The following is a 24,069-nucleotide window of genomic DNA, read 5'->3' as shown; positions in this document are numbered from 1 at the left end:
GTAATTCCCATCCCTGGTAATCAATGGATATATCACCTGTCTAATGCATTCAAGTGCAGTAAACTGTGAGACCTTCAAAATGTCTCTGGTAGCATCCTGGAAGGAAATGACTTGAGGGCAGTGGTGACCATCATAGGTATTGCTAATGTTTGGCCACCAGGTTCAACAAGTTGCAGGTCTTCTCCTACGAGGCTGCAAATGTCTGCAACCACATGATGTGACAAGTTCAGCCTGCAGAAGCATTCCTCTTCTGGGAAGGCAAGGAAACCAAACTTTTCTTGGTAAACCTTGTGATGTGGGTAGTGCTTCCTGTAGCCATGGTTCTTTTCCCATGTAATTCCTCCCTCACATTTGTGCACCTGCTGATCCAGTTACGTCATGTTATCATTGCCATTGATTGTGATGGTTTTTCTTTTCTGACGTACTAAATACATCCAGTGCGCCTCTTGAAATTGTCATTTTGACAGACTGCAAAGTCTAGAAAAAGCTGTATCCAAACAAGAACTTTATGTCAAAGATTTGCCAGAATGATTTGATTTATTGTCACATGTATTAACATAGTGAAAAGTATTGTTTCTTGCGCGCTATACAGACAAAACACACTGTTCATAGAGAAGGAAACGAGAGAGTGCAGAATGTAGTGTTACAGTCATAGCTAGGGTGTAGAGAAAGATCAACTTAATGCAAGGTAAGTCCACTCAAAAGTCTGACAGCAGCAGGGAAGCAGCTGTTCTGGAGTCGGTTGGTACGTGACCTCAGACTTTTGTATCTTTTTCCCGAAGGAAGAAGATGGAAGAGAGAATATCCAGGGTGCGTGGGGTCCTTAATAATGCTGGCTGCTTTGCCGAGGCAGCGGGAAGTGTAGACAGAGTCAATGGATGGGAGGATGGCTTGTGTGATGGATTGGGCTACATTCACGACTTTTTGTACTTCCTTGCGGTCTTGGACAGAGCAGGAGCCATACCAAGCTGTGATACAACCAGAAAGAATGCTTTCTACGGTGCATCTGTAAAAATTGGAGAGTTGTAGCTGACATGCCAGATTTCCTTAGTCTTCTGGAGAAAGTAGAGGCACTGGTGGGCTTTCTTAACTATAGTGTCAGCATGGGAGGACCAGAACAGGTTGTTGGTGATCTGGACACCTAAAAATTTGAAGCTCTCAACCCTTTCTACTTCGTCCCCATTGATGTAGACAGGGGCATGTTCTCCTTTATGCTTCCTGAAGTCGATAACAATCTCCTTCATTTTGTTAACATTGGGGAGAGATTATTGTTGCCGCACCAGTTCATCAGATTCTCTATCTCATTCCTGTACTCTGTCTCGTCATTGCTTGAGATCCGACCCACTACGGTGGTGTCATCAACAAACTTGAGATTGAATTGGAGGGGAATTTGGCCACACAGTCATGGGTGTATAAGGAGTATAATAGAGGTCTGAGAACAGCCTTGTGGGGCACCGGTGTTGAGGATGATCGTGAGGAAATGTTGTTGCCTAGCCTTACTGATTGCGGTCCGCGAGTTAGGAAATTCAGGATCCAGTCGCAGAGGGAAGTGCCGAGGCCCAGGCCACGGAGTTTGGAGATAAGTTTCGTGGGAATAATAGTGTTGAAGGCTGAGCTGTAGTCAATAAATTGGAGTCTGACATAGGTGTCCTTGTTATCTAGGTGTTCCAGGGTTGGGTGCACGGCCAGGGAAATGGCATCTGCTGTGGACCTGTTGCGGTGGTAGGCAAAGTTTAGTGGATCCAGGTATTCTGGGAGGCTGGAATTGATTCGTGCCATGACTAACCTTTCGAAGTATTTCATAATGATGGATGTCAGAACCACCGGCCGATAGTCATTAAGGCACGCTGCTTGGTTTTTCTTAGGTATCGGGATAATGGTTGTCTTCTTGAAGCAGATAGGGACCTCAGATTGTTGTAAAGAGAGGTTGAAGATGTTTGTGAATACCTCCGCCAGCTGATCCGCACAGGATCTGAGTGCATTTCTGGGTACCCCATCCGGGCCAGTTGCTTTCCATAGGTTGACCTTCAAGAAAGCTGCTCTGAGATCTGCAATGGTGACCCCAGATACAGGTTAATCCAGGGCTCCCAGGGGGAGGGCATGCTCTCGCTGACCTCTTGCTCAAAACGGGTGTCGAATGCATTGAGCTCATGAGGGAGGGGTGCGTTACATGCCTTCATCTTGTAACCTGTTGTTATGTCTTGCAGACCTTGCCATAGTCGGCGGGGGTCGGTGTGGCTAGCCTGGGACTCTAGCTTGGTCTGGTACTGTCCTTTGGCATCTTTGATCGATCTCCTTAGATCGTATCTGGCTTTCTTGTATAGGTCTGTGTCAACTGACTTGGATACCTCAGATCTGGACATCAGCAAGCAATGGATATTCCTGTTCAGCCATGGTTTCCAGTTGGGGAACACACAAATTTGCAATGAGCTGAAATATCAATTGAAATACGTAACCTTTTATTCAGATGGCACAATCATAAAATTAAAATACCCAACTCAGACTTACTTCTGTTTTACTGGTACATTTCCAGAGCCCTGAGAAACTCATGCTGAATGGGTTAAATGTGTGCCTAAATAGAGTTCAATTTAGAAATACCTCCATAAAGGGTGTTGATTACAGCAATATACACCTGCTTATCCACTAACTAATGCTCCAATTTCAACAAATAGATTACTTGTGGGCATTCAAATGCCCCTGTTAAACTTGGAAATGGGTGTATGGAGCCAGGTTGTGGCAACAATCCAATAATGTATTTCTCTTAATCCAGTTTGTTTGTCTTCACTTCTCTTTCTGTGACATTGAATTCACTCACTCTAATTTACTCTTTTTGCACTGTTTTGCACTGTTAATTTTGTAATCCTATCTTTCCTATAATGTATGTCATGTATCTATGTAAAAACATCACTCTGCAGTTACATATTGGGTCAATGGGATCCTACAAATCACTGAAAATGATTTCTGACTTTTAAAATGCTGTTTTTCCTCCCTAAATTACTAATGTACAAAAATGGGACATGATACGTTTAAAAAAAATCATATTCCTAATAACATTGTTAAATTACCTTCAATAGAATAAAAATCAACCGCATTCTACAAAGACCAGGCATTCTGCTCCATTGAATTATCACCCAATTAGTAAAGATAAAAATCCTTGCACTTTCAATTGCTAATACTGTGAGAAGGTAAAAATGACAGAAAATTATATTTCCTCCCATTAACTTATTTCATAAGGAGGAAGTCAGTTGAATATTGAGTAATAATAAATATCCAACTATCCATTGTACAAATACAACAACTCACGTGATTCAAATGCAGTTCAAATGTGAGGCAGGTATTTTCATGAAACTAACAATGAAGGGAGGCAGTGGTGTCACTGGACTAGTAATCCAGAGGGAATTGGACAGAATGGGAGGGGGGAAGGGAAGAGGCGCCAGGATGAGGATGAGGAGGCAAGAAAGAAAATGGGAGTGAAATAAGTGGGTAGAGGGTGAAGGATGAGGTGAGTGACTGCAGAATGAGGGGAATTTGAGGGTACAAGTGTTTCGTGGGTATTTCAAAGTGGCACAAGTTGGAGATGAAGGTGACAAGGTTGGGGACATAATGAAAGTGACGGCATAGAGTGGAAGCATAAGCAATCGGAGGAGAGGATGAAATTAGTTGTTTTGTTCCAGATTTTCCCCATGGTCCCACCTCAAAAAGAGACAACTAATTAGAGTTTCCATTCCCTGGTTCACTATGTCAGCACGCTCTCTCACATGAAAGAAAAAAATAAACACAGAGCAGCAAGAGGGGCCAGAGAGGGAAGCAAAAACGAGTGAAGGAGAGAAGTTGAAGTGAAGAGAAAGACAAGAATAGAGAAGGAGAGAAAGGTGTAGTATGTCATGGGTTCCTTATGTTTTTACCATGAGACAGGTGTTCTTGAACTGTTTCAGTACTATCTCAGGGTCTACTTTTTCCTCCTCTGTCTGGAAAACAAACGACTCAAAACTTTAAAAATGGCCTTGGGGGTCATCAAAAGGTTTAATAGGGTATAAGCTTGTACCTTTTTCTACTTGTCAGAGCGTGCAACACCAGAGTAAATATGCCAATCCTGGAAATTTTCCTAACTATCTGCAATGGGATTAGGATATTATAGCTATTACTGAAACATGGCTAGGGGAGGGACAGGACTGGCAGCTCAATGTTCCAGGGTACAGATGCTATAGGAAAGATAGAACAGGAGGTAAGAGCGGAGGGGGAGTTGAGTTTTTGATTAGGGAGAACATCACGGCAGTACTAAGAGGGGACATTTCTGAGGATTTTCCCACTGAGTCTATATGGGTAGAATGAAGAAATAAGAAGGGGGAGATCACTTTGATAGGATTATACTATAGGCCCCGAAATAGTCAGTGGGAAATTGAGGAGCAAATATACAAGGAGATTTCAGATAGCTCCAAGAAAAATAGGGTGGTAATAGTAGGGGACTTTAACTTTCCCAACATTGACTGGGATAGCCATAGTATTAGGGGCTTGGATGGAAAGAAATTTCCTGAGTGTATTCAGGAGGAATTTCTCACTCAGTATGTGGATGGCCCAACTAAAGACGGGGCAAAACCTGACCTCCTGTTGGGAAATAAGGGCAGGTGACAGAAGTGTTTGGGACCAATGACTATAATTCCATTAGTTTTAAGATAGCTATCGAGAATGATAGGTCTGGCCCAAAACTTAAAGTTTTAAATTGGGGCAAGGCTAATTTTGATGGTATTAGATAGGAACTTTCAAAAGTTGATTGGGGAGTCTGTTGGCAGGCAAAGGGACATCTGATAAGTGGGAGGTTTTCAAAAGTGTGTTCAGCATTGTTCAGGGTAAGCACATTCCTTTTAGAGTGAAGGGCAAGGCTGTAGAAGTAGGGAACCGTGGATGACTCAGGATATTGAGGCCCTAGTCAAGAAGAAGAAGGAGGCATGTGACATGCATAGGCAGCTGGGATCAAATGAATCCCTTGAAGAGTATAGAGGGTATAGGAGTAGAATTAAGAGAGAAATCAGGAGGGCAAAAAGGGGACACGAGATTGCTTTGGCATATAAGACAAAGGAGAATCCAAAGAGCTTCGACAAATACATGAAGGGCAAAAGTGTAACTAGCGAGAGAGTAGGGCCTCTTAAGGATTAACAAGGACATCTATGTGCGAATCCACAAGAGATGGATATTTCTCATCTGTTGAATTCAGCATGGATGTTAAGAAATTTGGGGAAATAAATAAAGATGTCTTGAGCAGTGTATATATTACAGAGGTGGTGGTGCTGGAAGTCTTAAAGCGCATCAAGGTAGATAAATCCCTGGGACGTGATGAAGTGTATCCCAGGACATTGTGGGAGGCTAGGGAGGAAATTGCAGGTCCTCTAGCAGAGATATTTGAATCATCGACAGCCACAGCTGAGGTATCTTAAGATTGGAGGGTGGCAAATGTTGTGCCTTTGTTTAAGGGCTGCAGGGAAAAGCCTGGGAATTACAGACCGGTGAGCCTAACATCTGTAGTGGGTAAGTTGTTCGAAGGTATTTTAAGAGACAAGATCTACATGCATTTAGAGAGGTAAGGACTGTTTAGGGATAGTCAGCATGGCTTTGTGAGCAGAAAATCATGTCTCATGAATTTGATTGATTTTTTGAAAGGGTAACCAAGAAGGTAGATGAGGGCAGTGCAGTCGACATTGTCTACGTGGACTTTAGCAAGGCCTTATTCAACAACCTACCATATGGTACCTTGTCAAAGGTTAAATCTCACAGGATCCAGGGTGAGGTAGCCAATTGGATATAAAATTAGCTTGACAACAGAAGACGGAGGGTGGTTGTAGAGGCTTGGTTTTCAAACTGGAGGCCTGAGGTCAGCGGTGTGCCTCAGGGATCGGTGCTGGATCCACTGTTATTTGTTATATTAATGATTTGGATGAAAATTTAGGAGGCATGGTTAGTAAGTTTGCAGATGACACCAAGATTGGTGGCATAGTGGACAATGAAGGTTATCCAAGATTGCAACGGGATCTTGATCAATTGGGCCAATGGGCTGATGAATGGCAGATGGAGTTTACTTTAGATGAATGCGAGGTGATGCATTTTGATAGATCGAACCAGGGCAGGACTTACTCAGTTAATGGTAGGGCATTGAGGAGAGTTATAGAACAAAGATCTAGGGGTACAGGCTCATAGATCCTTGAACAAAGAACAATACAGCACAGGAACAGGCCCTTCGGCCCTCCAAGCCTGCACCGATCATAACTAGACCATCCGTTTGTATCCCTCTATTCCCAGTCTGTTCATGTGTCTATCTAGATAAGTCTTAAATGATCCTAGCATGTCTGCCTCAACCATCTTGCTTGGTAGTGCATTCCAGGCCCCCATCACCCTGTGTGTAAAATACGTCCCCCGCATATCTGTATTGAACCTTGCCCCCCTTACCTTGAACTTGTGACCCCTTGTGTTTGTCATTTCTGACCTGGGAAAAAGCTTCCAACTGTTCACCCTATCTATGCCCTTCATAATTTTATAAACTTCTATTAGGTCGCCCCTCAACCTCTGTCTTTCCAGGGAGAACAACCCTAGTTTACTCAATCTCACCTCATAGCCAATACCCTCCATACCAGGCCACATCTTGGTAAACCTTTTCTGCACTCTCTCCAAAGCCTCCACGTCCTTCTGGTAGTGTGGCGACCAGAACTGGACGCAGTATTCCAAATGTGGCCTAACCAACGTTCTATATAACTGCAACATCATATGCCAACTTTTATACTCTATGCCCCGTCCAATAAAGGCAAGCATGCCATATGCCTTCTTCACCACCTTTTCCACCTGTGCTGCCACCTTTAAGGATGTGTACTTGCACACCCAGATCCCTCTGTGTGTGTATACTCCTGATGGTTCTGCCATTTATTGTATAGCTCCCCCCTGCATTAGATCTGCCAAAATGCATCACTTCGCATTTATCTGGATTAAATTCCATCTGCCATTTCTCCACCCAATTTTCCAGCCCATCTATATCCTGCTGTATTCTCTGACAATGTTCATCACTATCCGCAACTCCAGAAATCTTTGTGTCGTGCGCAAACTTACTAATCAGACCAGCTACATCTTCTTCAAAATCATTTATATATATCACAAACAGCAGAGGTCCCAGTACAGAGCCCTGCGGAACACCACTAGTCCCAGACCTCCATTCAGAAAAAGACCCATCCACTGCTACCCTCTGTCTTCTATGGCCAAGCCAGTTCTGTACCCATCTAGCTAGTTCACCTTTGATCCCGTGAGATTTAACCTTTTGCACCAGCCTGCCATGAGGGACCTTGTCAAATGCTTTACTAAAATCCATGTAGACGACATCCACAGCCCTTCCCTCGTCAATCATTTTTGTCACCTCCTCAAAAAACCCAACCAAATTTGTGAGGCATGACCTCCCTCGTACAAAACCATGTTGTCTATCGCTAATGAAACTATTCAGTTCCAAATGTGCATAGATCCTATCTCTAAGAATCTTATCCAACAATTTCCCTACCACGGACGTCAAGCTCACTGGCCTATAATTAACCAGGTTATCCTTGCTACTCTTCTTAAATAATGTGAAAGTGGTGTCACAGGTGGACAGGGTGGTGAAGGCGACATTCGGCATGCTTGGTTTCATTGGTCAGAACATTGAATACAAGAGTTGGGACATTTTGTTGAAGTTGTATAAGACATTGGTGAGGCCACACTTGGAATACTGTGTACAGTTCTGATCACCCTATTATAGAAAGGATATTATTAAACTAGAAAGAGTGCAGAAAGGATTTACTGGGATGCTACCGGGACTTGATAGTTTGAGTTATAAGGAGAGGCTAGACTGACTGGGACTTTTTTCCCCTGAAGCGTTGAAGGCTAAGGGATGATCTTATAGAGATCTATAAGATAATGAGGGGCATAGATAGATAGTCAACATCTTTCCCCAAAGACAGGGGAGTCTAAAACTAGAGGGCATAGGTTTAGGGTGAGGGGAGAGAGATATAAAAAGGGTCCAGAGGGGCAATTTCTTTCACACAGAGGGTGGTGATTGTCTGGAACAAGCTGCCAGAGATAGTAGTACAATTTTTTCTTTTAAAAAGCATTTAAACAGTTACATGGGTAAGATTGGTATAGAGGGATATGGGCCAAACACAGGCAATTGGGACTAGCTTAATGGTAGAAACTGGAGGCATGGACAAGTTGGGCCGAAGGGCTTGCTTCCATGCTGTAAACCTCTATGACTCTTTAATGTTTTCATCAAAGACAAGTGGGTTGATACAGTTAAATTTTCGTGCCATACTGCCAATTTCTGACATCACGTAGAATGTTCTGGGTTCCTGACATCACGGATATAAAGGACTTCCAACAAAGGTAGTTTATCCCTGAACTCAACAGCTGTATACAACATTTGTGCTTTGCTATGCTGTTGGGGATAATTCCCACCCTCCCACCATGTGTCCTCTTCTGTAGCTCTGTCATCACGTTCTCACATGCCTAATTGAGAGAAAAAAGAGAGAGATATGTATGCACTAAGAAACCCAATAAAAGAGCTATAGAAACACTACTCAGAATACTTGAAGGAAAGCCAGGTGCCTATTTCATAATGGAAAGTAGAATTAGCTTCTGCTTTCTCCCCCACTTTGTGATACACACGCAGATAAACCTATTCAAATAGCAATTATGTGCAATGAACATATTTACTTATTTATTAGCATTTGCAGTGTGCTTCATATTCTCCAGGAACGAATCAAAACCACTTAAATTAACAGAATTTACATTTTGAATCGTTTAATAAGTCTGAACATAAAACACTGGTATCAGCAAAGGTGATGACAAAGCTGTTAGATTTTTGTAAAATTCCAACAAGTTCACAGTTATTTTTATGAAAGGAGACCTACTGCATATACCATACCCCTCGGCACGGTGGCACAGTGGTTAGCACTGCTGCCTCAGTGCCAGGGACCCGTGTTTGAATCCCAGCTTGGGTCCCTGTCTGTGCGGAGTCTGCATGTTCTCCCTGTGTATGCATGGGTTTCCTCCCAGTCTGAAAGATGTGCTGGTTAGGTACATTGACCATGCTAAATTCTCCCTCAGTGTGTCCCAGCAGGCGCTGGAGTGTGGTGACTAGGGGATTTTCACAGTAATTTCATTGCAGTGTTAATGGAAGCCTACTTGTGACACGAATAAATATACTTAAATTTATGTCCCTGTAGTCCCACACCAATATGGTTGACTCTTAATGGTTTGCTTCAGAAAGCGTTTAAGTTGTCAGGGCAACAAGAAATGGGCAATAAATGATGACCTTTCAATGATCCCCCCATTCTGAGAATTCTCTTTTAAAAGAGCTGCGTCCCCCTATTTCCAAATCCTTTCAGTGACAGTGTGCACCCAAAACCTACATCCCAGCATCCATTCTACGTAACAATTTAACCTCTGCCACTGTGAGTAATGTCATGCAAACTTCGCTGGTGTGTTATAAAGACAAATTTTAAGGTTTTAAAGTTTAAAAGTTAAAGTTTAAAATTTTGTTGTTTTTGAATAGTGTCATACAAGGTCAGTGTCACAAACCACTCTGATATTATCTGTGAGGGTATCTCAACGTGAGATTTGAGGTGGTGTGTATTTTTGTTTTGGAATGTTGTGAGGAGGTACATGAAATCACCTGTGAGAATAAGAAGCCCAGTTGTAGTGCAACACTTGCTAAAGACTATTTAATAAATTAAAGACAAATACATATGAACAGGACTATAATGCTATAAGACAAAAAAACACCAGAAGTAATAAATCGACACACAGTTTTATCTAGAATTTACCCTGGTTCCAAACTATATCTACAATATATGAACTCAGTAAGATTGCCCCATTCCCCAAATAACATCCACCTTAAACAAATTTATAAGTCAAATCCAGCTTATGGTCACCACACAATACCAGGAGAATGATCCAGTCTGGGAACATCTTTGCCTGGTTCAGTGAAGATACCTTTACGAAGGTTTCTGTACCAGTTTGGCTGTAAAATTAGCTTCTTCGGTTAGCTGGCCTTCCTGTTAGGATGTTAAACTGGCCTATCTGCTTCCACAGGAGTTGTCAGTTTTACCCTGGTTCTCTCTTTGATTCTGCCTACTGTATTTTGGGCAATCTGTCTCTCTCATATTCCGCGACTCTCAAAAATTAGCACCTGTATAACGCCACTGTTCTCTCCATTGGCTAGGTTAACTGCTTCCTGATGATAGAGCTATTTACATCTGATCTTATCTAGATGCCTGCTAATCTTGTTAAAGACACATCTCATCATCCTCTTTGAATGTTGCCTACTGCTGTTGCCAGGCATATTCTCCCCTGTTGCTGGGTAGATTACATTCTATAATTTCCTTAAATAATTCTGGGTCCTGCTGTTATCAGGCAAATCCATGACAGTCAGATATTAAATGTTTATGTTTTTGATCTGGTAACAAAATAATAAATTTGGTATATCATTGTAAATGAACATGAATCAGATTACAACAATTCACAACAGCACAATACTCTATTTGCAAACATGTAAAAAGAAAAGTGCAAATAGTGCTAAAGTGAGCTCTTGACTAAGAATATATGAAAGCCATGGAATGAGAGAAGACTATTTATCACGTCTTTAATATGGATGGGTAATACACTATTTAATTATTTGAGGGAATGTTCCACATAAATAGTGCCTCGGTCCAGAATATCTATCCATCTACACACTAATGACATAGGTAAGGAGGTGCTCAGGGGTTTTAAACTCATATTTCTGATCCCTACTTTTGAAAACACCTTAGACAATTTAATAAAACACAAAAACGATTCATGTCCTTCCAGAACTGGTCAGTTTTGCAATTTTATCAGTGGAAACCGATTACTTAGATTTTTCTTGTTCGCTGTGAAAGTAGAAAAGTTATTGATAGACCAGCAACACATAACTGGTGCTAGGATTTTGTGCTTTAGAGCTTTTAGTGACCTGTACTAATTTTAATTTTCTTATTTTGCTTTTTGATTAGATTAATACAAGTAATAATGCTTATATTTAAACCTTATTGTGAATTTACAATTTGAAAAAGACATTTTTAAGTTTTATTATATTTAATCTTAAACATTGCTATCTTTTTAGCTCTTTTATGAAGCGGCTAGTGAACACAACATCAACTACTGATCCACGATTTATCCATTGCTACACACGGAAACAAATCCTCTAATCTCACTTGAGGTTTGCTTACTTTGAAACTGTACAAAATAATTCTGTGCTTACAAGTCAAATACACTTACATCATTTATGTCTCAGCATTTTAGGATGCGTTTACACTACATGCCTTATGTTGGTGTGAAACAGTTTCCACGTTTATGCTTTGCACTGATGCCAAACCGATGGGGTGTAAGAATGAGGGCCCAGCTTGACTCTGAAGTGAAACTCCCCGGGGAGGAGGGCATTTCATTTTTATTGCCTTTCCCAGCCAGGTAATTAACGTTGGCCAAAAAGATTGGTAATTAACCCTGGTAATTAAAGAGCCCTCCGTTCTTAGCTTGCAATTACACCTTAATTGGAGCGTCGGTGGAAAATTAAATGGTCGTGCAGTTCCCCTCCAAATGAAATATAAATGTTCCCAAAGAGATTTGGCTCGAATAACCGAACTCCAGCTCATTTTCCCAATGAAAACAAGTTCAGCGTCCACTAGTTCCTTTCTCAGCTGGTCGTTATTCGTGAGCATTGTGAAAATTTTGATTTTAGTGCATTTGCAAAGTATGCTACCAACCCACAAAATATAGGCAGATATTCCTATTTTCGGTGGGTTTTATTGCGACGTGAAAATATCCACCAGCATGCAGAGTGGCACATTAACTAGGGGCCAAAGGCAGAATGGGTGGAAAGGCTGTTTGCTCGCGGGAAATCAACAGCACGGATGTGTGAAAGACTGATGCCGAATTAAGAGCAACCGGGGCTGACAACAGAAGTTTCTTTCGCTGTTTGCGAGCTTTTTTTTTTGCAAAATTTCAATCGCGCTATCTCGCGAGAGCTGGCGCACAGCCTCCCTCCCTTTGATTGACAACCAAGATGTCGGTGGAGAAAGAGCTCCCCGGTGCAAGCTGTTGGGAACGGCGACAACAAACACCTGCAGCAGAGGCGCGCAGCTCTCCATAGCATCAGCAGCACAAACTGCTCTACCGAACAAGGCCACTGTCTCTCTCATCAAATTCCACCCAGCCGCATGGAGCCAATTTGAAATATATATATTTAATTCCCTCAGATTTATTATTCAGTCTTGGCTGCCCTATAATAAGTATTTTTTTAAAATACCAATAATTTCCAGCCATGGATGAAGATAGCACGACAAGGAGCGAAGAGCAGCATCTAACTTTGCAGAAAGCATTGCAGCAATGTGAATTGGTCCAAAATATGATAGACATCAGCATCTCCAGTCTGGAAGGGTTAAGGACTAAATGTGCCACATCAAATGACCTCACGCAAAAAGAAATAAGGACACTGGAGGTAAGGAAAATTACGATTAAAAAATGAATTAAAATATTTGACCCCCCCCCCAAAAATAATTGTATCTGCATTGAAATTTGAATAAATGATGTAAGCTTGACATATAAAGAAGGCTGGCTGCGGGCTAGGTGTCTGCTGTATTTTGTTTATATACAATGGTGTTGTGTGCAGTGTTATAAATTAAGGAGCTGCAGCAGAATGAAGTGAGCCTGCGCATTCTGCAGGTGGTGGCAAGGTGGTGGGTTCTGTATTATAATTCTTAGTATTTATTATTTATTTACACATATTTTAAAAAATGAATACATGTCATTTCAACAAATCCCGAATTCCACTTTTGTCTCGATGGTTCCTGATAAGGACGTCCATCCAACTGGATAATAAAAACGGTGATTTTAAAAGAGTGTACTTCTATCTACCCGCGGCTCAAGATGAATTGCAAACCGTTACATGGCCATAATTGATCATATATCTGGTGAGGCGCTCTGCCTTTTGCATGGCTCTGACATCAAGGGACATAGATGCTTAGCTAGCTGCCTGATGTCTTCTCATGTACAACACATGGTGATTGGGACCAGTCACACTGATGATGGTGCGTTCGTAGGTGGGGATTTTTTTCGGCTCTTAACTTCACAGGGATTCAAATGACTGCGCTATTGAAGTGTGACTTATTTCTGTAGTTCTGAATCATTATGGTCGGTTCAGCTTTCGACTTGTCTTAAGTTGAAATGTCGCAAAATTCTCATGTTTAAAGCAAAACGCCTGGTTTCTATTGCAAAGAACCTGCACTTAGATTGACTTTAGACTCCCTTCAAATGGTGACATGTCGAGATACAAACTTGCAGGCGGTGCATAACTATTGCACAGGGAATTGAAATTAACATTAATTTTCCAAACAGGGTATTGATGTTCTCCGTGCACTGTTCTTGCATTATAGTGGGGACTACATCCAATATTGCAGATTACACGTTTCTGAAGGCTGCACCAATGTTTGACGCGGATTGCTTTACAATATTTTCAGCAGTACTGTATCTCTGGACGCTGTATGATTCCAGTTACAGTATTCTTGGGCTCTCTGTCCTCCTCGAGGGATAGATTTAGCAACGTATGGATATCTGTTTCATCTGCACGGAGTGAGAGATGGTCTAAATTCCAGCAAGTGCATCAGTATATTGTCGAGATGTTGAAGTTTCTCAAGCTATGCAGAGGATGAACACGGCGCTTGGCTCCCCGTGTAACTGGCGACATCTACTGTTCGCCGTGTCTCCTCGAAGTAACTGCGAAAAAACATAGCCTGCTGGTCAAAACAGTCCGAATGAAATCCTGGACCACGGGCCGTGATTTCCACTCGCATTTGATGCAGTGGTTTACGAAATTACCAACTCTGTACCAACCTACAGAAAGTGGCAGGCATTAGTTGACCTGAAATGTTCACGTTAGTTTTTTTTATTTTCTTGCTGCAGGTGATCAGAAATTGAGTTTTTTGTAACTTAGGAGCTGAGATGGATTCATATGTTTAATTTCTGAAGGGAAAATCTATTTTCCACGTTAGATTTCATAGAAAAATATTGTTTTAACTTGATTTATTTAGTTAAAAAAAAGCCCCAAGTAATTTTGAAAGACATACAAAACATATGTTGGACTAATCATGAATCTTGAATAATGATAGTTCTGTAATAATGCAAATACGTTTAAAGGTATTTTCCTTGTCTTATGGACCTGTCGCAGATGAGTGCTTTTTTTGAAGTCTTGTTTAAGGAGCTGAAACTCGGGGTTGTTTTGAATGAGGCTCATCTTACCTCTCGCTTAAACAGGCACTGATTATTTTCTTTCTATTCTCGGTTACAAGTAGCAGAAGCGATGAGAAAGTTCAGGAATTGATGGCAGTTGACCTAAAATGAGGAGTGTGTTGCAATTTTCAGTATGCAAATTCAGTTAATTTTTTTTGCTTCTCGTCGCTTCGAGCCCCCACTGCGAGGTCCCTCCCAGAAGGGTTGGATGTGTAATAGTGTGGTTAGAAGCAGGCTGTGTTGCCCACGCTTTGCTTTGTAGCCCAAGTTCCCGACCTCATCTCGGACAAATATGCACGCAAAGTGAAGTCAAAATCATGCAATGGGGCCAGGTCTTATCGTACTTCGACTGACACACAGCATCTATATTGACAAGGTGCAAGCGCTTTTGCGTGCACTTAAAGAACACCAGGCAAATATACATTAGCACAGCAGTCTGACCACAAAGCCCTTAACATTCAGATGTAGAATGTGCTAAGAACATTGCTTTGCCTCGTTCTAAAATTAGTGCCGATTTCCAGTTGCCATGGTGTAAAATTGGAAGCTAGGTGACTATTTTCACATGACTACATATAATTAGCACAAATGCAATCTTAAAATGCTTATGGATTGGTGGATGTTTCAATCGAAATTGTAATGAATATGTTCCTCTTATGGTGGCCCGTTGGCATCGGCCTCAGGGGAGCAATATGTGGAGGTTATTCAGGAAGGCCCAGTCTTCTCAATCTTGCCCCTCGTCTGAGGTATGGTGATCCTCAAGTTTAAGAAAAAAATCACCACCAGTCAGCTCTTTCTCTTTCTCTCTCAAGGGGGAGAGCAACCTGTGGTCATCTGGGACTATAGCAACTTTACCTTGACCTTGATAGAGTTTCTGTGACTTTGTATCTAATGCACTCTTGGCATTATTACAGTCAGAAAAGAGCAATTTCCAACAGGGAAGAAAGAAATCCGCTGGATCATGCTATTATGTCTCTTAAGCAAGTGAAGAGGGCATTCCTCCACCACATTGTTATTACAATGAGTTAATACAATTACGCAGTTCTTCCTTAAAGTTTTTCCCTACCTGGTCGGTGCTCTAACTACAAAGCTGAAAAAAAATCATTTATTGTCGTGGACAGTTTTCTCATCTCTTGGCTGACCGCAACAGGATATAGGCTGGAATTCTCCAGTCTCGCATGACACGCAACTACTGCTAGGAAGCACGAAGAATTTGGTGCTCTCTTTTCACAGCAGCGGGATAAAATAATCCAAGCCACATGTGAGGTCGGAGAATCCCAACCATATTTTTTTCAGAAGGAGTGCTTTAACACTTTGATGTGACTTTTAAGAACAGGCTTTATTGTAAGTTTAAATCAAAAGTAAGGATAAACGTGCATTATTTTCACAACACACGAAATGTAAGCACAACAAGAACCCAATCCACATTCACATCTGAAAAACACATACATGAGAAAAGTTTATTTTTAAAGATGCAGCATGCATTTGGTTCAAAGTTTGCAAGATAATAGTTGTAACAATGCAGATCTGAAGGATTATCTCTCGATGCACTGAAGATAAATTAAAGTCGAAGGTTTCTGGTGATGGATTCAGCTTTCCAGTCAAAGTTCGCCGAGCTCCTGTGCTGAAAAGCGATATCCTTGTGAGTAAAATGAATGAGCTTCACTTCTCTACCTAATGTGACTTTTCAGGAAAGATCCTTCCTTGTGCTGGGTGAGAGAAGGCTTTCCTCTAGTCTTGTATCCAAGATGGGATTGTCCTTGTGGATTAATAAGGTACTTAGCGTCATAGAGGTTTACAGCATGAAAACAGGCCCTTCAGCCCAACTTGTCCATGCTGCCCAGTTTTTACCAGTAAACCAGTCCCAATTGCCCGCATTTGGCCCATATCCCTCTATGCCAATCTTACCCATGTAACTGTCTAAATGCTTTTTAAAAGACAAAATTGTACCTGCCTCTACTACTACCTATGGCATGGGGAGGCCCTAATGGTATTATCATCAGACTGTTAATCCAAAAACTCAGCTAATGTTCTGGGGACCCAGATTTGAAGCCCACCACGCATACGGCGGAATTTGAATTCAATAAAAATATTTGGAATTACGAATCTGCTGATGACCATGAAATCATTGTCGATTGTTGGAAAAACCCATCTGGATCACTAATGTCCTTTAGGGAAGGAAATCTGCTGTCCTTAGCTGGTCTGGTCTACATGTGGCTCCAGAGCTACAGCAATGTGGTTGACTCTCAACTGCACTCGGGCAACTAGGAATGGGCAATAAATACTGGCCAGCCAGCGACACCCATGTCTTATGAATGAATTTTAAAAAAGCTAATTCCAGACCTCACTACCCTCTGTGTGAAAAAATTGCCCCTCTGGACCCTTTTGTATCTCTCCCCTCTCACCTTGGACCTATGCCCTCCAGTTTTAGACTCCCATACCTTTGAGAAAATATGTTGGCTATCTGCCTTATCTAAGCCCCTGATTTTATAGGCCTCTATAAGATCACCCTCCGCCTCCTATGCTCCAGGGAAAAAAGTCACAGTCTATCCAGCCTCTCCTTGTACCTGAAACCATTAAGTCCTGGTAGCATCCTAGTAAATCTTTTCTGCACTCTTTCTAGTTTAGTAATATCCTTTTTATAATAGGGTGATCAGAACTGTACACAGTATTCCAAGTGTGGCCTTACTAATGTCTTATACAACTTCAGCAAGATGTCCCAACTTTTGTATTCAATGTTCTGACCAATGAAACCAAGCATGCCAAATGCCTTCTTCACCATCCTGTCTACCTGTGACTCCACTTTCAAGGAGCTATGAACCTGTACCCCTCGATCTTTGTTCTATAACTCTCTCCTACACCCTACCATTAACTGAGTAAGTCCTGCCATAGTTCAATCTACCAAAATGCATCACCTCGCATTTATCTAAATTAAACTCCATCTGCCATTCATCAACCCATTGGCCCAATTAATCAAGATCCCGTTGCAATCCTAGACAACCTTCTTCACCGTCCACTATGCCACCGATCTTGGTATCACTTGCAAACCTACTAACCATGCCTACTAAATTCTCATCCAAATCATTAATACAAATGACAAATAACAGTGGGCCTAGCACCAATCCCTGAGGCACACCACTGATCACAGGCTTCCAGTTTGATAAACAATCCTCTACAACCACCCTCTTGTCTCCTGTCATCAAGCCAATTTTGTATCCAATTGGCTACCTCATCTTGGATCCTGGAAGATTTAACCTTGTGCAACAACCTACTATGCGGTACCTTGTCAAAGGCCTTTCTAAAGTCCATGTAGACAATGCCAGCTGCACTGCCCTCATCTACCTTCTTGGTTACCTCTTCATAAAAATTAATCAAATTCGTGAGACATGATGTTCCACTCACAAAGCCATGCTGACTGTCCCTAATCAGTCCTCGCCTCTCTAAATGCCTGTAGATCTTGTCCCTTAAAATACCTTCTAACAACTTGCCCATTACAGACTTTAGGTTCACCGGTCTGTAGATCCCAGGCTTTTCCTTGCAGCTCTTAAACAAAGACACAATATTTGCCACCCTTCAATCTTCAGGCACCCCACCTGTGGTTGTCGATGACTCAAGTATCTCTACTAGGGAACCTGCAATTTCCTCCCTAGCCTCCCACAACGTACTGGGATACACTTCATCTGGTCCTGGGGATTTATCTACCTTGATGCACTTTAAGACTTCCAGCTGCACCTTCTCTGTAATATGTACACTGCTCAAGACATCACTATTTATTTCCCCAAGTTCCCTAACATCCATGCCTTTCTCAACAGGAAAAATACTGATGAGAAATATTCATTTAGGATCTCAAGTTCTGGGGATTTATCTACCTTGATGCACTTCCAGATATCTTTTATCATGTGCCAATTTCTGTCATGCGATAACAGTAACACTATTTTCCATTGTCCACATAATGAGTTGACGGTTGAGCAATTCTCCATGCAATGGAGGGTGTTTGATAAGCCATCACAATCCCAGCCGTGAATAGTCTCTGAAATCTCTTTATTTGCAATTCCATCTTCTTGGGGCCAACATGTATAAAAGTCATTACAACATAGAACATAGAAACCCTACAGTGTAGAAAGAGGCCATTCGGCCCATCGAGTCTACACCGACCACAATCCCACCCAGGCCCTACCCCCATATCCCTACATATTTACCCGCTAATCCCTCTAACCTACCCATCTCAAGACACTAAGGGGCAATTTTAGCATGGCCAATCAACCTAACCCGCACATCTTTGGACTGTGGGAGGAAACCGGAGCCCCCGGAGGAAACCCACGCAGACAGTTACTTTAAAATAAAAGCAAAATGCTGGAAAAGCGCAGCAGATCTGGCAGCATCTGTGGAGAGAGAAACAGGATTAGTGTTTGAAGTCTGTATGACTCTTCAGAGTTAAAGAGGGAGAAATTGATGGATTTTGTAAGAGGGGTTGGCATAGGTGGAGCAAAGTAAAAGGTCAGGGATTGGTGGGAACTGGGAGAGATTGGACAAAGATGTTATGGGCACAAGACAAATGGAACGTTAATGGTGGTGTTTAAAAACTAAAGAAGGTACTAACACCGGCATTAAGGTAAGATAGCAGAATGTGTTAATGGCAGAACAAAGGTCAACAGCACTCTGTGAAAACAAAACTTTTTCTAAATGTCAGAAGTCCAGAAGGTTGTAAATTGGCTTTTCGGAAGGTGAGGTGCTGCGTTGGGCTTTACTGGAGCATTGCAATAGGCCAAGGGCGGGCATGTGGCATGAGAGCAAGATGATGAATTGAAGTGGCAAGTGACAGGAAGATTGGGGTTATGCTTGTGGACTGAGTGAAGGTGTTCCTTAAAGTGGCCACCCAGTCCGCGTTTAGTCTCCCCAGTGTAGAGGAGACCGCATTGGGAGCTGTGAATACAGTAAACCAAATTGAAGGAAGTGCAAATAAAATGCTGCATCACCTGAAAAGTATGTTTGGGACTTTGGATGTTGAGGAGGGGCGAGATAAAGGGGCAGGTGTTGCACCTTGCATGATTGCATGGGAAGTTGCCAAAATAAGTTGGGGCTGATGGAGGAGTGGACCAGGGTATCACAGGGAGTGGTCCCTGTGAAATGCTAAAAGGGAAGGTGAGGGGAAGATATGTTTGGTGGTGGCATCATGCTGGAGTTGGAAGAAATGGTGGAAGATGATTCTTTGAATGTGGAGGCTGGTTGGGTAAAAAATGAGGACAAACTGAGACCTATCATGGTTCTGGTAGGGAGGGGAAAGGTGAGAGCAAACATGTGGGAGAAGGGTCGGACATGGTTGAGCACCCTGTCTCTCCAATGGAAGGTCCTCCAAGATCATTTGTATTTGAATACATTTCCACAGGCGTGCCCAACTAGTCCCTGTCTGTTAAGAAGCCACAAAAGAAGTCACTATGTGAAGGTAATTGTCCACATTTCAGGCTGCCTTTGAAATAAAGTATGAGGTGACTCTGACATTATTAAAGGCTTCCTTGTCACTGAGAAGGTTTCAGCCCGATCCACATCTTACTTTCTGGTTAAGATATGTCATAATTTGCCCTTCTAATACTCTTCCAAAGAGGGATTTATGTTTGGGTTATATGGTATATGGGATAGGTGATAGTCATGGTGGTGGACTGCTTAATTTGCGGAAGCAAAGTTGGCTTAGAGCCAGCCTACCCTGCAGCCATGCACTGTGGATGGGTTCAACAAAGGTCAAATGGGACTTTTGCTGCTCAGTGGGGAGACGTCCTGCCATCTGGAGGGATTGGCTGCATTTTCGTCATGTCAGTGGCTGCTACTGGGACTATGACAGGAGGAGGGAGAAAGCCTATGGATCCCAAAGTTGGGAAGTCTGGGGTCTTCGGCAGGGAGGATTTGGTAGGTCATGGATGGGTGGCAGGGTGGATAGTTTGGCTTTAAGTCTGTAGGAGGTTAGAAGACAAGGGGGTTCCATCTTAGGTTGGCTGCCTCCCCAGTCAGCAAAGGGCAGCCCTCAAAGATTGAATACTTCCTTCCTGTCTTTGAATGTAAAAAAAAGCAGGCAGCTTGCTACCACCTGACTGCTCACACCTGACATTTTATGGTAACAAGCATAATTGACCCTTGATTACCTATTTAAATATGGTGGGTAGGCTGCCAATTTTGCCTCCCACCCATGCACCCATGTTATGAGGGTGAGCTTGGGGATGGTTAGAAGGTTGTGCATGGGCATCTGCCCTTTTTGTTAACATGTCCGCACACCTCCGCGGTGGGGACACATTTTTATTTAAAAAAAAGAGCAGGTGAAGGCAAGCAAAATGTAACCCAATAGGATATACTTCAGTGCAGGAAGGAAATATTCTGTGTTGCTGGAGGTATCAACTTTGAGGCCATTTGTGGGATCTTGCTGTGTGCTGGTTGGCTGTGATATTTGCCTACATAACAATATTGAATACAACCTAAGTAATTGAATGGTTGTGAAGCAGCTCAGGGTTTTCCTAGTACATGAACAGAGCTATATGATTGCAGATTTTTTCTGTTGGTCTCTTTGTAGCAGCAAATGCTGAAAATATTTAGCAGTAGATTTGTGAAAACCTAGTTCCTTGTTTTTTTAAAAAACATTTTATTACATAAACATTTATTATGCCATGAACACAGTAGATATTGTTAAGAAATACTTTTCAAATATCTTTTCACAATAAAAAGTTAGCATTGAAATTTTAATTATGGAACAATAGAATTTTACAACACATAAGGAGACCATTCAGCCCATCATGCCTGTGTGGATCTTTGAAAGAGCTATCCAATTAGTCCCACTCCCCGGCTGTTTTCCCAAACCCTAAACAAATTTCTCCCTTTCGAGCATTTATCCAATTCACCTTGAAACTTACTCTTCGGTCTGCTTACACCACCCTTTCAATGCAATCCTGACAACTCTCTCTGAAAGAAAGTTCTCCTCATTTCACCTCTGGTTCATTAGTTAATTGCCTTTAATCTGTTTTCTCTGTTTACTGACCCTTCTCCACTGGAAGTAATTTCCTTCTTACTTGATCAAAACCCTTCATAATTTGTATTATGTTCAAGAATATCAAAATCTCCAGTTAAATATTTAAACTTTTCCAGGATAGACGTGGTCACTAGAATTATAATATTGTACAGAATATTTGAAAATTAGTAAACTTGGGAATCAGTTTCCGATTTGATGTAAAAGAAGTACCCGACTGTTGATCTTCCCTCCCCCTCACCACATGGTGTGCCTGTGTGTTCTGAGAAATAAGCCATTAAGTCTCACACAAACATTATCCAATAACAAAATAAATCTGAGCTGTGTCCATCCTTTAGAAAATCCATCTCCTGATTTAGTCATCTAAGTGACATGACTTGCTGTTTTCAAAGTGTCTGAATCATACTTATCACTGATTTATGTCACTTAGTCCTATTAATGGTCTCAGTTCTCAAGAAAAATGTGTTAAGCTATGTGGATTTTTAACCAAACTCTCAAATTCAGCAGGCTCAGAGGATAAGATCAATGAGGTTCTACTTATGGGTGATTTGCTCCAGGGGTGTAATTTAATGTACATGACAAAATAGTAGCATAGACAAATTTCATAATGGTAATTGTTTGAGGAACAGTTTGGTCCAATGGTCTAGAACAGTGTTGATTGACATCTTGAATATAAATTTCAATTCAGTCCAAATCGAATTTGGCCAAAATGGTTTAACAGCTCTGCTGTTTTGAATTGAATTTAGCCAATTTTAGTCTAATTTCTACTGGGTATGGGCAGAGCATTCTTAGATTATGCCGACAACAGAACTTCCCACCTTGTACAATTTTTCCAGTCAGTGGACAGCATTTGCCACCATAATTTTTAGATAAACTACCCGCTGCCTAAAGGCCCTGTGGGTGTTATAGAAAATTATAAAATTTCTACCGTAACAACCCATACCACAAAACTTTCCATACTTTGGAAATGATTCACATGAGCTGCTAATTTCACTCAAGGTGTCATTTGCACTTTAAATTTAACATTGCAACAAAGTGGTTTCTGATGTGCTAAAATTGGACTGCAAGTACGATTCAGATCAACAAACGTTGAAACTAAAACTGAAACCCTTAGCACTGGACGTTTCAGACCTCGCGCTCAGATTCCTTACTGTCATGTGAACAGCACCTTCTTGTAGTTTGACTTTTCCAGCTCCAGTTTCTTTCTGTCTATAGTATTGTGAGGTCACAACATGAATTTAGGTTGACGTTTCTCCTACCAAATGCACTTTTTTTTTCAAATTGTTCGTTATGTAGCACCTGTATCAAGGTGTACATTCCAGTCCATAGATCATAGAATCCCTACAGTACAAAAGGAGGACATTCAGCCCATCAAGCCTGCACTGACAACAATCCCACCCTATCCCCGTAACACCACATATATACCCTGCTAATCCCCCCCAAAACTAGGGTCAATTTAGCATGGCCAATCAACCTAACCTGCGCATCTTTGGACTGTGGGAGGAAACCGGAGCACCTGGAGGAAACCCATGCAGACATGGGGAGAATGTGCAAACTCCACACAGACAGTGAGCCAAGCTGGGAATCGAATCCGTATCCCTGGCGCTGTGAGTCAGCAGTGCTAACCACTGTGCCACCGTGACGCCATGGATAAATCCATTTAATTTTAAGTAAGATATTATCAAAAGCAATTGTCATTGGAACTTACTTCCTCAGGTAAAACGAGATGCCATAGTCTTCACTACTAGTTCACACAACAACTGTTTATTACACAAGTGAACTTAAACACAGATTATAATAATGGCTGAACAACATGAGCAAATTTAAATATGATCAAACAGAAACCCAAATCCAGTTACCCAGGTATCAATGTGCAATGAATGTTTATGTTTCTGCTAATCTACCCTGCTGTTATAGTAATTTGCAAATGTAATACCATACCACATAGTGAATTATTTTATTTCCATGACGCTCTACCCACCAGCGCTCTCATTGTTGTTCAGCATGCTGGGATATCACTTCAGCATTTTCTATTGCTCTTAATTATTGCAGCTTGGATGGAAGCTGTGCCAGATTCTCTGAAATAGTTAACCTGACTGTCCAGAATCACAGTGAGTTTGAGTGATCTGCTTTCAGCTTTTTTGGGGGGCAGTGATGCTGTAGTCCAGCTGTAAATATGGCACATGTTTATGGAAATGTCACACTGGTGCAGTAAGGTATGCCTTTTGATGTTGGGATATATATTCCAATCCCCAGTTCTAACGTGTCTCCATTTGGAAGAAAACAAAAAATAATCCTATCAAAAGTAGCCTTTTCCTTTTATCGTAGTGTAAAATATTTATATTTAATACAGAGTTCACATGAAAATCTCATTATCTGTCATAGAAAGGAGATTGTATTTAACTGCGACTCAGTTGGTTTTATATTAGGTTGCATATCAGTTTTAAAGCAGAATTTACTCTCTGTAAAGTTCGTGTAGAATGTTATGAAAGACCTGAAAGTTTGGTTGGTTCAGTGACTATTCATGCAGATACAAGTCCTAAGACATCGAAACATAACTGGACCAGCCACATCTGGCTACAAGAACAGCTCAGAGGCTCAGTACTCTGCAGCAAGCAACTGATATCCTGAACACCCCCCACCCGCCATGTGCGCGCATATACACACACACCACCTAAGTCTTTTCACTACCTATGAGGCTCAAGTTAGGATTGCGAAGGAATATTCTTCACTTACTTGTAGCTCCAACAGTACTCAAGAAGCTTGAC

General features: G+C 41.7%; 1 protein-coding gene across 1 annotated transcript in view; it reads left to right on the top strand.

Annotated features, from left to right (window-relative positions):
- Positions 1 to 12,334: 12,334 nt before the first annotated feature.
- ksr2 (kinase suppressor of ras 2) overlaps positions 12,335 to 24,069 on the top strand; it is a 389,906-nt gene continuing 378,171 nt past the window's right edge. Inside the window, exon 1 of the mRNA XM_078226092.1 lies at positions 12,335 to 12,511. Coding sequence (XP_078082218.1) covers positions 12,335 to 12,511 — 177 coding nt within the window. The remainder of the gene's footprint in view (positions 12,512 to 24,069) is intronic.

Source organism: Mustelus asterias, chromosome 13, assembly GCF_964213995.1.
Source record: "Mustelus asterias chromosome 13, sMusAst1.hap1.1, whole genome shotgun sequence".
Lineage (NCBI taxonomy): Eukaryota > Metazoa > Chordata > Chondrichthyes > Carcharhiniformes > Triakidae > Mustelus > Mustelus asterias.
The sequence above is the reverse complement of the archived record's forward strand: the minus strand, read 5'-3'. Positions and strand labels throughout refer to the sequence as shown.